The sequence below is a fragment of the Pectinophora gossypiella genome, chromosome 23, assembly GCF_024362695.1.
Source record: "Pectinophora gossypiella chromosome 23, ilPecGoss1.1, whole genome shotgun sequence".
In the NCBI taxonomy this organism is placed as follows: Eukaryota; Metazoa; Arthropoda; class Insecta; order Lepidoptera; family Gelechiidae; genus Pectinophora; species Pectinophora gossypiella.
This window is the reverse complement of record NC_065426.1, coordinates 9,941,341-9,958,160: the sequence shown is the minus strand read 5'-3', so window position 1 is coordinate 9,958,160 and position 16,820 is coordinate 9,941,341. Positions and strand designations below refer to the sequence as shown.

Genomic DNA, 16,820 nt, shown 5'->3' with positions numbered 1-16,820 from the left:
TAAGTGGTTGTAGCGGACGCCGCCACTAGAGCGAGACGGCGCCGCTAAAAAGGGACAGCGAAGGAAGCGCCGCCCCTAGAACGAGACGGCGATACTGTTAGAGTACGATAGTTAAACGATCGACGCGTGAACACCCACTAGTTGTGATAGCGAAATTAGTAGCTAAGGTGGATATTTATATGAAATAAATGAGTTAGTTTGGAGTTAGTTTTGAGTTCGAGTTCGAGTTTTACTTCGAGATCCAAGATCCTGAACATACAGTCCACAACAGTTCCTGGTCCTTCGAGCCGGATTCAGATCGCCGAAGCACTTCATCGTGGGAACATCTGGTGCCATCGCGGAACGCGCTCAGTACCTCCCTGCCATTTCACCGATCCGAGATGGTAGTGACCCGGAGTCAGAGCGACGCTGTGGAGCTGGAGGAACAACGCCGCGAGGAAGAGCAACGGCGCGAGACCGAACGTCTCGCCCTCCAACGAATCGAAGAGGAACGTCAGAGGCGGTTATCTCAGGCACCCCCCGCCTCACCGACCGTCGCGACGCGCTCAGTCCGCGAACAACCGACGACTAGCGCGACGATCGAACCCGCGCCCCTCACCGCGGGCGCCCCGCACCTCACCGCGGGCGCCCCGCACCTCACCGCCGGTACCGCGCCCCTCACCGTCGGCACCGCGCCCCGCACCGCCGCCCCCGCTGCGACACGACGCGTTGCAGATACACTGCGCGGATCGCTCGCGCCCTCCATACGTTCGACGAATGCTACTGCAAGACTACGCTTGGCTGAATTAGAAGCCGCGGAACAACTGGCGAAGCTTGAACGACGCAAGATGGAATTAGAAGCCGATTTGATTCGGAAGCGTCTCGCCGTCGAACAAGAGAACATCCAAGAGGAAGAGAGCGCTCGTCTGCAGGAAGAGGACGTATGCCTGGGACCCAATGACCGGGTCGATGACTGGTTCATGCGCATGGACGAGACACGGGACGAAGAACAGAAGCAGACCCGTTTCGAGGAGAGAGCCAGACGCCGCGCGCCGCTACGCTCCTCGCCGACACCTCAACGCGCACCACGTCATCTCTCACCGTCGCCTGAACGAGCGCGACGCCCCCGACAGTCGCCGGAACGTGTGCGACACCTCTCACCGTCGCCTGAACGAGTGCGACGCCCCCGACAGTCGCCGGAACGTGTGCGACACCTCTCACCGTCGCCTGAACGAGTGCGACGCCCCCGACAGTCGCCGGAACGTGTGCGACACTTCTCACCGTCGCCTGAACGAGAGCGACACCCACTACGGTCGCCGGAACGAGACCGACACCCGTCAGCGGAACGAAGACGCCGAACCTCGAACGCGAAGCAAGGCATCGAGCAATTGGCAGAGGCACTCGAGCGGATGGCGCGACCACGCATCCGGAACGTCGAGCTACCCATCTTCAGCGGCAACCCGAACGAATGGCTGCCCTTCAAAGCAACAATGAGAGATTCAACACGTCTCTACAATTTGAGCGCCGCCGAGAACCTACAGCGACTACGGACGTGCCTACGGGGGGAGGCACGCGAAGCCGTGGCGGCACTACTGTACACCGCAACCGATCCGAGCGTCATAATGAAGACACTGGAACAATGCTTCGGGCGCCCCGAGGTGCTGATCGACCGGGCGCTAGAAGAAATCAGACGACTACCGAGGTTGGGACCGTCTGCGATAGACCTCAATAACTTCGCGATCAAGCTGCGCAATCAAGTGTGCATACTGGAGTCCATCGACAAACGGGGCTTCATCCACAACCCACTGCTGGCTCGAGAAGTACTTGGCAAGCTCAGCCCGCATCATCGGTCACGCTGGTGTGACTACGCATCTCAACATGAAGAGGACAACGTTCCCGAGATCGTCATGATGTCCCGATTCCTGACACACGAGGCGAACTTAGCGATCTCCTTCATGTACGCCCCGAGTGCCAGCACCGTCGCCGCTGCTACTGCTCCCGCTGCGAACAGAAGCAAAGAATTAAAGGCCAGCACGAGTGGAAGATCATCATTGGGAAGAAAACCAGAAGCCATCTACAACACGAGCGAGCGAGCCGTCCAGTGCCCCAGCTGCGGAGAAGATCACAAGTTGCCGCAGTGCCAATCCTACAAGGCGCTGACAGTCAACCAGCGATGGGACTTCGTGAAGGAGAGAGGTCTCTGCTTCAAATGTGTCGCCTCGAAACATCGACGCATAGCATGCAAGGCGCGGGTGTGCGGCGTGAACCAATGTCGCCGTCCACATCACGCTACGCTACACGAGGACCCGCCCGCCGCCGCAGCCGAACCGCAACCATCGACGAGTGGCCCGGAAACAGTCATGTCGGTGGCCACTACCGCCACTGGCCCGAGGACTGTCCTGCTGAAGGTCTGCCCAGTGATCGTGAGCGGACCACGGGGGGAGGTCTCCACCTACGCCCTACTGGATGAAGGCGCCACCGTCACTCTTATTGACAACGAGCTGGCGGAGAGCATCGGCGCAAGTGGACCCACACAGCCACTGAACCTGCGCGGTGTGAACATGGCGCAACAAGAAGAGGAGAGCAGATCAGTCGCGGTGCAACTCCGAGGCAAGAATGAACACGCACCGTACGGAATAAGGGCACGCACAGTGAAGAACCTTATTCTACACCAGCAGACCATCCCTAAGTCGCTACTGAAAAAATACAAGCACCTACGCCTGGACAAGAACGAGATGTGCTACGAGCTAGCACGCCCTAGAGTCCTAGTGGGGACAGACCACTGGGAATTGATCGTGTCCCGTGAACTTCGAGTTGGCGGCCCGAACGAACCCGCCGCATCAAGAACGCAGCTTGGATGGGTGGTACACGGATCCGTACCACGCAACACCATCATTCAACAAGGGAGCGTGCTGCATGTCTACGATGTAGAACGACACGGGGACACAACCGACCAGTACGACCGACGTCTCGAGCAACTCGTCGAGGCGCACTTCAAGATTGACGCACTGGGTGTCAGTCACAAACCGCTCGTGGGCGTTGCCAATCAGCGCGCTCGGGACATCGTGCAGAAGACGATGAAGAAGATCGACGGGGCCTACGAGGTTGGACTTCCATGGCGTCGTGACGACGTGACCATGCCTCCAAGCTACGATGCAGCCTTCCGACGTCTGAGAAGCATCGAGAGGAAGATGGACGCTTCACCCGACTTCGCCAAGCAGTACACGGCCCAAATGGAAAACCTGCTGAACAAGGGCTACGCAGCACCATGTGACGGTCATGAACGAGCGAGCACCGTCAGTTGGTTCCTGCCACACTTTGCCGTGCAGAACCCCAATAAACCAGGAAAACTACGCCTGGTTTTCGACGCCGCCGCACGCAGCCACGGTGTCTGCCTGAACGACGAGTTACTAGAGGGACCGGACCTGCTACTGTCACTGCAGGGGATCGTATTCCGGTTCAGAGAGAGACCAGTCGCCGTCACTGCGGACATACAAGAGATGTTCCTGCGTGTGAAGATCCGCCCAGAAGACCAACCCGCCCAGCAGTTCTTGTGGAGGGGAAACGACCGGAAGAATCCGCCTCGCTGCCTCAAGATGACGAGCATGATCTTCGGCGCGGCCAGCTCACCCTTCATGGCTCACAGCGTGCGAGACCACAACGCGCATGCTCACGCGCACACTCACCCACGTGCGCTGGAGGCCATCACACACAGTCACTACATGGATGACTTTGTGGCGAGCTATGAAGACATCGAGGAGGGCCGCCGAACCATCAGCGAGGTGATAGAAGTCCACGCAGACGCCGGCTTCACTTTGCGCGGGTGGAACTCCAACTACGAGGGAGTCCTGGACGAAGTGCCCGTAGAGCTTCGAGCGACCCAACCAACGCAGTTCGGAGGAGAGGGCCACGCCGAGCACAAAATACTTGGCCTCTACTGGAACGCAGGTCGAGACGAACTGGGGTTCAACACGTCGCTCAATAGAGTACCGGACGAGGTACGAACACGAAGCCGCGCGCCTACGAAGCGAGAAGCTCTCAGTGCGGTCATGAGCATATACGACCCGCTGGGACTCCTGAGCCACTACACGATCCGAGCGAAGATCATTCTTCAGGGCCTATGGCGTCTTAAGTTGCCATGGGACGAGCCGATCCCGGAAGAAGAAGCCGGACAATTTATGAGCTGGTTGGCACAGCTGGAAGAGGTCGCCCGGCTACGACTACCACGATGCTACGAGATGAAGAACCATCAGCGCATCGAGCTACATATCTTCTGCGACGCCAGCGAGCAAGCATACGCGACGGTGGCCTACTGGAGGATAGTGCGCTGCGACGGAAGCATCGGGGTCACTCTGGTTGGCGCCAAGTCAAAGGTGGCGCCGCAGCGAACACAAACGATCCCGCGACTGGAACTACAAGCCGCCGTCATCGGAGTGAGGTTGGCCGACACGCTGAAAAAGGAACACCGCATCAAGATCGACAGTGTCACCTACTGGACGGACTCAGCGACGGTGATACACTGGGTGCGGAACGACGCTCGGCGCTACACCCCATTCGTGGCGCACAGGCTGAGCGAGATCGCAGAGCTCACCCAGAAGGACGAATGGCGATGGCTCCCCACTACACACAACGTAGCCGACGACGCCACAAGATGTCATGGGACTACAATCAGCGTGAACGACCGCTGGTTTCAGGGGCCAGACTTCTTATACGAGTCACCGGAACACTGGCCCGCTGAACAGTCATCGCACATCGAGGAGGAAGACGTCCTTCACACTGGGACACGCGATGGACAGAAGGAGGACTGGCTACCTGACCCTGGTCGATTCTCCAAATATGAAACACTGATCAGAGCGGCGGCACGGGTACTGGCATTCATCGACATGTGCCGCAAGAAGACAAAGAACCTGGAAGTGGAGCACTTGGAACGCGCCGAACGAGCACTCCTGCAAAGAGCTCAGCGTGAGAGCTTTGGCGCTGAAATAGAACGGATCCAAGCAGGGCGCTCCATTCCCAAGACAAGCCGCCTATACAAGCTAGACCCGGAGCTACAAGATGGGATCCTGCGTGTTCGAGGTCGTATCGGAGCCGCGACCGTTCCAGAACATATGAAGCGGCCAATCATCCTGGACGGCCGTCATCACCTGACCAAGTTGCTGGTGCTGAGGGAACACTGCGCCGCCGGCCACGCCAACCGGGAGCGCGTGACCAACGACCTACGACAACGATACTGGATCATACATCTGCGACCAACAGTACGCGCTGTCGAGCATGCCTGCGCACTCTGCAAAGTGCGGCGAGCCATGCCGCGAGCACCAGCGACGGGGAATCTACCGCAAGCCCGACTGGAACCATTCCACCGCCCCTTCACGAACTGCGGAGTGGACTACTTCGGCCCAATGATGGTGAAGATCGGACGACGACGAGAGAAGAGGTGGGGCGCGCTCTTCACATGCCTCACCACGCGAGCTATACATGTCGAGCTCGCCGCCTCCCTCTCCACCGACTCGGCGCTAATGGCGTTGCGGCGTATGGCCGCACGCAGAGGATGGCCCCGCGTCATCTACTCGGACAACGCGACGAACTTTCGCGGAGCAGATCACGAGCTGAAGGCCGCCTACAGGGAATGGGCGCCCGCACTGCAACAAGAAGGGATGCTGCACAGAACGGAGTGGCGGTTCATCCCACCTGGAGCGCCTAACCAGGGAGGAGCTTGGGAACGCATGGTGCGCTCAGTGAAGGCGGCACTAGGCGCTGTACTTAAGGAAAAGGCGCCACCGGAGGAAGTGCTACAGACGCTGCTAACGGAGGTGGAATTCTCGGTCAACGCCCGCCCCCTCACTCATGTCAGCGTGGACCCGAACGACCCGGAGGCCCTCACACCCAACCACTTTCTGTTGGGAGGATCCATGGGGCTGCCAACCACCGGACCATGCGACGAAGCCGACCGACGAGCTTGGCGAGCAAGCCAGGCCCTCGCCGACCATTTCTGGCAACGCTGGCTGAAGGAGTACCTGCCGACACTGGTACCTCGAGGCGAGCCTACGAACAACGACGCCGGGCTGAAAGAAGGAGACATCGTAGTGGTAGTTGACCCGACACTGCCACGAAACGTCTGGCCAATGGGGGAGGTGATTCGGACCTTCATCGGACCTGACGGCGGGATACGAGTCGCCGACGTCAGAACCAGAACGGGAATCTTCAGGAGACCAACGAGGAAGCTCGCCGTGCTGATCAAGAAGGAGGCTTCGCAAGCTACGCCGGGGGGAGAGATGTAGCGGACGCCGCCACTAGAGCGAGACGGCGCCGCTAAAAAGGGACAGCGAAGGAAGCGCCGCCCCTAGAACGAGACGGCGATACTGTTAGAGTAGGATAGTTAAACGATCGACGCGTGAACACCCACTAGTTGTGATAGCGAAATTAGTAGCTAAGGTGGATATTTATATGAAATAAATGAGTTAGTTTGGAGTTAGTTTTGAGTTCGAGTTCGAGTTTTACTTCGAGATCCAAGATCCTGAACATACAGTCCACAACAGTGGTAATGCTGCCACCTTTGTGGTCTAGTGGTTAGAGCGTTAGGCTCACGATCTGGAGGTCCGAGTTCAATTTCCGATGGGGTTATAATCGAAATCACTTTGTGAGACTGTCCTTTGGTAAGGACTTTTCAGGCTTGAATCACCTGATTGTCCGAAAAAGTAAGATCATTCCATGCTTCGGAGGGTACGTTAAGCCGTTGGTCCCTAAACAAACACCTCCACCAACCCGCATTGCTGCAGCGTGGTGTAGTATGCCCCATACCCCCTACGGTTGATTGAGGGAACGCCTGTGCCCAGCAGTGGGACGTAGCCCGAACCGGGATTCGAAGGGAAACTACGATGTAAGTCACGCGTTCATCGAACAGGGCTATCACGGATTTTTTCGAAGAAGAATAAAAATAATGAAATCGCTTTGCTCGTCTTGGCGGGGGCACTCCCGTGCCCCCAAATACGTCCCCGAGATCAAGTTTACTACTCATACCAATATGAAAGTTTGATTTAGAATTTCGTTCCAAGCACTGAGGTTTTATGTTCGGCGATAAAATTTGGAAACATGGCTCTGTCATAGAATAAAGAATAATACTACGAATAGAACGGTAACTCTCCGCCCCGCGCCAATTCGCATCGGCCGCTCACCTCACTCCCTCTGGGTCTTACTTTAGTCTTCAAAAAAAAATCAAAAATCAAAAATATTTATTTTCGTTTACAATTTTAAACATCTTACAACTAATTGATGGAGTCTCCTTTTAAGCAAGAAGGATGCCTGTATCAGGAGGCTCCGCTCCTCCATATTTTAAACATCTTATACTTTTTAAAGACTTATGTGAATAAATTTTTTTGACAGAAGTAAAGAAAGAGATGTGTGTGTGTGTGTGCGGTGTATGTGTGTGTGTGTGTGTGTGTGTATGTGCGGTGTGTATGTGTGTGTGTGCGAAAATCAAAAATGTGCGAAAAAGCGAAAAGTCTTAATTAGCCGTAATCTGCTAAGGAGTAAGAGAGAGCGCGCGGTCTGTCTCGCTCAAACTCACGCGATAACTAGTTAGGTAAAAATGATATTTTTGTATAGAGTGGCCAGTCTACGGTGTGCTATAGGTAGATAGGTACCTATTATGTCAAGACCCTTTCCTGATTCGCCAGCAGTTTCAGTAGCAGATTCGCAGTAAAGAAACCGCGCCGATTGTATCTCACTCGCACATACGCGTTTGGAGGCACACATAATACAAACTCACAACTATATCCCACATAATGCATCTTTCATCTTTGTTTTTGGGTATAAATGACCCTTTTTATTACACCCAGGCACAATTACATCTTCCACCCATTATTAGTCTGATCAAAATCCCACAAACGTGTGGGTTATGAGGTGAATTACCAACCTGGTGTCAGGGTTACTATTGAGCCGCCACAGGCCCCTGACATGCCTCATATAACGACTACGTTCTTACATCAATAAGTAGTAACCGGGACCAACGGCCGGGAACAACGGCAACGTGCCTTCCGAAGCACGGATCATCTTACTTTAAGACAATCAGGTGATCAGCCTGTAAAGTCCTAACCAAGTTAGGGATCACAAAGTGATTTTTGTGATATGTCCCCACGGGGATTCGAATGCAGGACCTCCGGATCGTGAGCCCGACGCTCAACCACTGAACCACGGAGGCCGTAGTAGTAAATTAAGCTATCTAATAGTTTCCAATCATCGTTCGCAAGTAAACTACTTGTAATAAGCCCGCGTATAGTGAACCTCACAAGGGGTTTGCTAGTAGGGTTGCCATCTCTAAAATTTGGAAAACAGGACAAGACTTTAGAGTCCGAAAGCCGGATATGTCAACAAGATGTTTTAAACATATTAATTAATAAAATTAAATTAATAAATAAATAAATAAAATAAATATTCAATGTAATAAAAAACAGTTGAAAATGTCATAAATCACCATTTCTATTCATTCATTATTTTAACAAAACAGAATCATATTACAATTTGTTACAAATTGTTTATATAAATCAGCTTTTTAAATTCTTGAAATAAGAAAACAAAACATTATTAAAATATTAAACAAAAACATATAAATATACTTGGTTGTGAATATACTTGGTTCGTCGGTTGATCGTGGTGTGCGTGCGCGCATAGTGCGTGTCTCGCGGGCGGCCCATATTTTTTATTATTATTATTTTTAAAACCCAGTTTACAAATGTAGCCTTTCCCGGACGCTCCCCGGATGCCCTCTAAACTTGGACAAGTCCGGGGAAACCCGGACGGATGGCAACCTTATTTGCTAGCAATATTACTTAGCTGAACTAACTAACACTAGGCAGCAAAGGTCGTAACGGACAACCTTTGAGTTTATTAAGTTTTTGGCGCAAAATCCTTAGAGGCCTATTCTGATAATGGCCGAGGTAAATGAAGTTTTCGCTCTATCTTACCCCAAAGCTAATATTTGCTATACAAACATCTCACACATAGATAGTGTAGGGCTTAAAAGTGAATTGTATTCAACATAACAGATCAATCACAACAGATCTTATTTTTTTCTTCTACCGTGCCCACACGGACCCAACCCATTGTGAGGTGGATGACCAACCTCATCAACCTTGGTGTCAGGGTTATTAGTGACCCAGTTTTAACTTGAAATTAAATTAGGTGAAAGAAATGAAGGTTATGTTGAAGAAAATCGCGTCGGAATGTAAAAAAAACACACGATAAAATTTTGAATGTAACAGATTTAAATGTTAAATTGTAAAACATTTTATGTGAAAAATACGCTGTTTTCTCTTCTTCTATCGTGTGAGTTGTGAGGTGAAGGTACCAACCTCATCAACCCTGGTGTCAAGGTTATTATTGATCCGCTAAAGGCCCCTGACATGGCTCATGTAACGACTACATACTTACATCAGTAAGTAATAACCCGGCTTAACGTGCCTTCCGAAGCACGGATCATCTTACTTTCGAACAATCAGGTGATCAGCCTGTAATGTCCTATTCAAACTACGGATCACAAAAGTGATTTTTGTCATAATTAGGGACATACGGGATTCGAACCCGGGACCACCGGATGGTGAGCGCTCAACCACTGGACCACGGAAGCCGTTAATTTACGTTTCTATTATACAATACGCCTACAAAGCGCCACCACATAGAACGGCAACGATTTATCAATCGTAACAAATGTTCGGTTGACCATAATTGTTGAAATTATTTCACTGCACTCAAACAGCGCTTTGGTGGTACTTATCGTCACCTTATGGTGAAAACCTCGCCTGTTTCAAATCACATTCGCATGTGGTTTTTGTTAAAATTGTATTTAAGTCTATAAATTATGTAAAACGAGCTGGATTTAAAAAAAAATGAAAGGAAAACATGGAACAGTAGGACTAGGGCCCTGTGCTGGGAGGTTTTCTGGCCACGTCTTTCCCTCAGCGTTACAGATTCCGATGTGGTAGTAGTTTTACAGCTAGTTACATAATATGTAATTTAATTTATTGACGTTCAAAAAGCGCTTACTTTGTAAGCCAATTTTGAAAAATAAATATATATATTTTTTTTAATTTTGAACAAAACCTCGCATAGATGTGGCATAGATGTGGGATATAGAAATAACACGGGATATTTTAAATATCTTTACTCCTATATTTTATCAAAATCCTGTAACCCGATCGACATTGTACCATAGATTCGCCTTTCTTATTTTTTTTAAAACTGCCTTACGTCCCATTCATTAACCATCCTCCTTTCATACCATAAACAATCAAATTCCCATTCATTATCCTTCCGTAGTATTCTCACTTTCCTACATAGATATATGTATAAATAAAGATAAAAAGATTGACGAATGTGACAGGAGCAAGAGAAGTGTGTCAGGATCGAAGCAAATGGAATCCTATAGTCTCTGCTTACCCCGGTGGGGAAAAGGCGTGAGTTTATGTATGAATCTTCTTCTATCGTGTGGGTTGTGAGGTGGACTACCAATTAGGCCCCTGACTTTTTTTTTTCTCTTTAATTTTATTGAGGGTTTATTCTGATTAGAATATGCCACCCTCATTAGGCCCCTGACTTGACTCGTGTAACGACTGCGTACTTACATCAGTAAGTAGTAACCGGGGGCAACGGCTTAACGTGCCGTAAGAAGAAAATAGAAATAGAAAATAGAAAAATATTTATTTCAAAAAAAAAGAGATTTACAAAAGTAATCTGTTACAAAAAACTGGTTTTATGAGGTAGTTTCAGAAAATCTACATATAGACAGATAACACAGCGGACCCTGCACTAAGCATAAGCCTGTATCGCAGGGGCCCGAAAAAATTAACATTGTTTGGTTTTGTTCGGACTTATCCAGAAGCAACAGATGAAACATTTAAACGTACAAAAGAAACTGGTATGTGAAAAAATATAATATGTATATAATATATAGTATTTATAAGTTAGAAGGAGTGTCTATGTGGGTGTGTGTGTGTGTGTGTGTGTGTGTGTGTTTGTGTGTGAGTGTGTATTTCTATGTGATCCCGTAATTATGAATTTGGCATCAATTCCTCCGTTTTGTCATAGTTCTGACTCAGCAACCATGTCTCAACTTCTTTTTTGGTCTCTCGGAGGGACATCGATTTAATCGGGAGTTTGTGGCAAATTTTATTATATACGTAGATGGAAAGATAATGTGGGTGACGTTTAGCAAAAGTAGTTTTAACTGTCGGAATTGCAACTCTAAAAATCCTTCGCTGCAGAAGCGCTTCGTACTCAGGTGAGGAGCGAACAGCTCTGTGTCTTGCAACCACAGTCTTTAACATGAACAACTGGCGCACCCGCAGAACTTTGCATTCGTTGTAAAGTAAGTCAGTAGAAAACCTGAAAGAAGCACGGATCATCTTACTTTTGGACAATTAGGTGATCAGCCTTTAATGTCCTAACTAAACTAGGGATCACAAAGTGATTTTTCTGTTTTGTCCCCACCGGGATTCGATCCCGGGACCGCCGGATCGTGAGCACAACGCTCAACTACTAGACCACTGAGGCCGTTATGTACAATCATGAGCAATATAATGTACCCACTTTAGGACTCTGTCGCACTAACATCTTTGACATTTCGTGAGACGTACAGTTCAATTTGTCCAAAAAGTTAATGTGACATGGTACCGAAGTGTATACATATTAATGCTCGTGACCGTTTGTATGTGGGATGTTACTCTCCAGAAAGATGTTTTCGCGTCCATTTATCCTCAAAAACTCCGAAAAAAACAACGGATCATTTCATCTTCGTTGGTTTAGCAAAGTTTTGGGATCGTAACATATGTAAAGTTCGTGTGTTGTTTTTGGTATGGTTACCAAATTAGACAAATACTGAGAATTATTGAGGACAGAAGAGGCAAGATGATTGGACACCTAATAAGACACGACGAATTCATTAAAAACATCATAGAAGGAAAGCTAGAAGGAAAGAGAGGAAGGGGAAGACCAAGAAGAGCTTACATGGAACAGATTAAAGAAAAGGTTAACGTCGTGTCTTATAGGGAAGTCAAGGAATTGGCCTTTGATAGACTGGAATGGAAAATGCTACACCGACAAGAGCGTGGCTCTTAAATTGATGATGATGACCAAATTAGTATCATAACGTGGGCGTCTTTTCACAATGTAAGTAAGTACTAGATAATCTTAAAGGGAACTTTGAATATTAATACTAATAAAGGAACACAATCTATACAGGGTATTAGTGACATCGTAACGAAATTTTGAGAGGTAATTCAGACCATGATTTTGAGTTGATATCAAGTGGAATTTTCCGTCTCAAAAGTATGGAACTGAAAGTAATTAAAAAAACACAACAATGAAATTCCACTTGATATCAACTCAGAATCCTGGTCTGTATCATCCCTTTCAATATTCGCTACGGTCTCACTAACATCCGTACGTACTTGTACGGGTTGTAAGTGACATCATGTGAAGTGTTCCATCGCAAAAGAATAGAATTTAAAAAAAATAACCTATTAACCAGAAAAAGTACGCTAACAGCAGACCAGCTCAGTGGTTCCAGAAGACATTAGTGTTTCAAATGTCAGATCCCACATATGCTTGCAAGATATAACGGCCTCCGTGGTCCAGTGGTTGAGCGTTGGGTTCACGATCCGGAGGTCCCGGGTTCGATTCCCGGTGGGGACATATCACAAAAATCACTTTGTGATCCCTAGTTTGGTTAGGACATTACAAGCTGATCACCTAATTGTCCAAAAGTAAGATGATCCGTGCTTCGGAAGCCACGTTAAGCCGTTGGTCCCGGTTACTACTTACTGATGTAAGTAAGTAGTCGTTACATGAGTCATGTCAGGGGCCTATGGCGGCTCAGTAATAACCCTGACACCAGGTTGATGGGGTTGGTAATCCACCTCACAATCCACACGATAGAAGAAGAAGAAGAGAAGATGCTTGCAAGCAAACTGAGTGTGTAACATTCCTATCACACTTAACAAACGACCTGATGACCTTGAAGATCTGAACCGATTTCCACCAAACATAGAGAATCCAAATTCAAAATTCAAAAATAATAATATCTTCATCGTAACATAGTTACACTTTCAACCGTCATTATTTTGCTGTCTTCGTTTTTTATGACTTGACTTAAATCACAGCGTATTTTTCACATAAAATGTTTTAAAATGTTAATCTCTTTATTAGACACATTCCGATGTTCTTTTCTTCTCCTTTCTCTCTTTTACTCTGAACCGGCGTGCGTGTACGAAACTATTACGAATGTGGAGGAAGCTTATTTACTTATTTATTTATTTCAGGGAAATTTACAGCAAAATAACACAAAATGTATACAACTTTAAGAAACTACATGCCAACAAAAAATTTCCACATATATGAGTCTAAATAGTTAAAACTACATACTTACTAAAAAAAACCTAAACCGTTTGTTAACGGGACAAGTCCGATAACAGCAGCATTAATAAATAAATAGAAGAAACGAAATAATAAACGTGACAGTTTAGGATACAACAATATCTGAAATAAAACAATTCAACTAATCCTATCAAACACTAGAATAGAATAGAATAACTTTATTCCCAAAACAGTGCAGTACAATAGTAGAGAAGATAAAGATAAGTATACAAATCAAAAATACACTGCCAGGGAAAAGGGACTGACTCAGCATGTTGTTGCGAAGGATAGTAGAAATACCACTCTTAGCAACACTGATATTCTGCCAGTACCTAAGTTACGCTTAAGTTACGCTCACTATTAGCCTAACCTATCAAAATAGCTCTGGGTTAACAATCTCTTTACGGATGCAATGCTAGTGCAGAAAAGGTCTATGTCAAGAGCAGTAAACAAAGCTTGCTGAGTATGTCAGGATCGAAGCAAATGGAATTCCATAGTCTCTACTTATCTGGGAAATTAGCGTGAGTTTATGTATGTATGTATTTTACTTATAATTAAACCTAAAAGTTATATGGGCACAATAGATTCCGCATTTTTATAGCAGAATCAAGTAATTATCGCAATGGAACAAGTTTCTTTGGCAAAAGACTAAGCGGTCCTTCCTTTCTCCGTTACATTAACATGTTGGCCGTGTTCAACTGCTATTGTAGATTGAAGATTGTGAGCACGCGAGCTGTTTGCTTTCTACTCTTGTCTGATGGTCATTTGTTTTGTTTTTTTTTTAATTAATCGGAACCAGGATCATCATCATCACCTCCCTAGCGTTATCCCGTTTTTCGCAAGGTCCGCTAACCTAACCTGAAGACCTTGAAACCTCCGCTTTTTCACACAAGCGACTGCCTGTCTGACTTTTCAACCCGCCCAAAAGCAACCCAATATAGCTTAAGTCATATATCTCCGAAAATGCATTTCTCGGGAGTGTGGGTTTCCTCACGATGTTTTCTTTCAACGCTGAGCACGAGATAATCATTTGTGATCCAAACATGAATTCGAAAACAAATTCGACAATCGTTGGTTTAGGGGCTGGATTAAACCTGCGACCTCAAAGTGAGAGGCAAGTGTTATACAAACTGGGCTACCACGGCTCTCAAAACGAATACACCAAAACATTTTCCATCGTATGGGACTCGCTACCCTCTAGAGACGCTACTAGGATGTCAACGGCAAAATGATCATTGGGACAGATAGACAGCTATAGAAAAAAGAAAATTCTCTTTTACACAAGAAAAACTTGTATCGGAAAAATATAAAACTCCATTTTTCCTTTTTTACTTGTCTCCCTAGAGTTAAAACGAGAGGAAAATAAGTTCGCTTTTACTCTGAAAAAATGTTTAATTCTTTTTACCGACTTCAAAAAAGGAGGAGGTTCTCAATTCGACCGTATATTTTTTTTTTTAGGTATGCAAAACTTCGTAAGATGATATTATACACGTAGTTTGATAGAAAATAAAACATCCCTTCTAATACAATGCAAAAGTAACTTCGTCTGTTACGTTTTCACGCTAAAACTACTGAACCGATTATGATGAAATTTGACACAGAGATAGACTTGACATTGGGAAAGAACATAGGACAACATTTCTGCAGGTGGGGATACCTGGTTGATGGTTGCGACGAGTACAAGTGTGGAGTATCACCACAAACTATGGCTCACCTTTTGTGCTGTCCTAAGTGCCCTAACACTGGCACTATTAAAGACCTTCACGAAGCCACTGACAATGCTGTAAGCGTGGCCAATTATTGGTCAGCAAAAATTTAGTATCGATCGCCATCGACTCGCAAAGAAGAAGATAGGACAATTTTTATATTGGCCGCCGACTGTGCTCTCTTGTCACTTTTGTAATTGTTTTTACTGTTGTATTTATATGTGCAATAGAGCGTTTTTGTATTGTATTATATTATTTAGGGGTGGAATAAATATATCGCGCGCGATAACTGAAATGCACGCGGGCGGAGTCGCAGTCGACAAGATAGTTTATAGTAACAATATAAGTTCACGAGTTTATCCCTATTGTTGTAATCAGAGGTACATCCATCGCAAGATGAACTAAGTATCCACACCTCACCAAGCTTTCTGTTAGACCAACGTGATAGGTGGTGAGCCGTATCGCCGTCTATAATGGTCGAGCCAACTGTGTTAGTGAAAACGCAAGTCCGGTACTCGATAGGTAACTACGAAACGAAATACCTACTTAAAGTATTCCGAAATCCTCGTTCATTAAATTCCTGTTAAAATGCTTATTTTGAAGCAGTTTAGGTATCTCCTAAGTCATTACACGTACATTCCGACCCTCTAGTAATAGGATTGAGTATTTTTTATAATCCTAAATAAATTAAAAATAAACCAAATAAACAATTACATCCATACATAATGCACACATAATTCAAACTGAACGCATTTTATCTTTTTTCTTCAATCCCAGTCGAACAGAGAAGCTTTACCACAAATACTTAAATGTAAAAATAAACTTATTTTAAACACTAAAATTATTTTAAAATTCACATCAACCGTGAAGAAATCGCAATAAAACTCCGTGGGCGGCAGATTAGCGAAATTACAAAGTAAATTATGATTCCATTTAAATAAACAAATAATTAAAGATAAAGAGCCTTCGAATTTGCATACCTATTAACATTCTTATTCTGTAGGCTTTAATTGTTTTAGTTTTATTTTTTTGTAGTTTTAATTTTATTTAAATAATTATTTTTGTGTTACTATTATTTTGGAATTTCGAAATTCAAAGTTCTTTAAAGAGAATTTCTATTTCGGTTTTTTTATTGTCCGATAAAAGCGGACATTATGCAAAAGGGGTTGTTTGAAAAAGTTCTTTCGTTAAATACAATTAAATTTCCTCTCTTTGAGGTCCTTTATAAGAAATTATAAATTGTATTATTGAGTTATTAATTTATATTAAGTGCAGTTTACATTACAGACGGCTCACCAGCTATAACGTTGGTCTAACAGAAAGCTCGGTGTAGTGTGGGTACTTAGTTCATCTTGCGATGGATGTATCTCTGACTACCCCAATTGGTACATAGTCGCGAGCTTATGTTATGTGTTATTATTATATCGGAACTGTAATAAGTATCTTCCTATTAACGACAATCACTTTTAGGGTGTACACAGATATTAAAGACCAAAAAACGGGTAAGTATAGTAGATCCCTACGGTTAGGTTAGGTTAGGTTAATACATTTTTATACAATTTACTTTTACATATTTTTATAAAATTTGTCATTGAGTTACTTCGGATCACATTCACTACTTGGCTTCACAAATGGAGCACTCAGTCTGAAGTAAAATGAAGACGACAGGCCCGCGAATACCGAGGTAGGCGCAAAATAATATGTATTTTTAAATTGGTATATTTTTATACA

At 46.0% G+C, this 16,820-nt stretch overlaps 2 protein-coding genes across 2 annotated transcripts; both read left to right on the top strand.

Moving 5' to 3' along the window:
* The first annotated feature begins 380 nt into the window (after positions 1-380).
* Positions 381-3,964, top strand: LOC126377478 (uncharacterized). Its single transcript, XM_050025211.1, has 2 exons — positions 381-3,871; positions 3,928-3,964. Exons 1-2 carry the CDS (start codon positions 381-383, stop codon positions 3,962-3,964), a joined length of 3,528 nt encoding a protein of 1,175 aa, XP_049881168.1.
* A 64-nt stretch (positions 3,965-4,028) lies between these two features.
* Positions 4,029-6,257, top strand: LOC126377477 (uncharacterized). Its single transcript, XM_050025210.1, has one exon. It carries the CDS (start codon positions 4,029-4,031, stop codon positions 6,255-6,257), a length of 2,229 nt encoding a protein of 742 aa, XP_049881167.1.
* Positions 6,258-16,820: the final 10,563 nt, after the last annotated feature.

Bases quoted from the DNA above. Each gene is read 5' to 3' on its own strand.
- LOC126377478 (XM_050025211.1), top strand. From the start codon at position 381: ATGGTAGTGACCCGGAGTCAGAGCGACGCTGTGGAGCTGGAGGAACAA. The intron at 3,872-3,927 runs GTTCGGAGGAGA...ACTGGAACGCAG, and splicing joins CGAGCGACCCAACCAACGCA to GTCGAGACGAACTGGGGTTC.
- LOC126377477 (XM_050025210.1), top strand. From the start codon at position 4,029: ATGAGCATATACGACCCGCTGGGACTCCTGAGCCACTACACGATCCGA.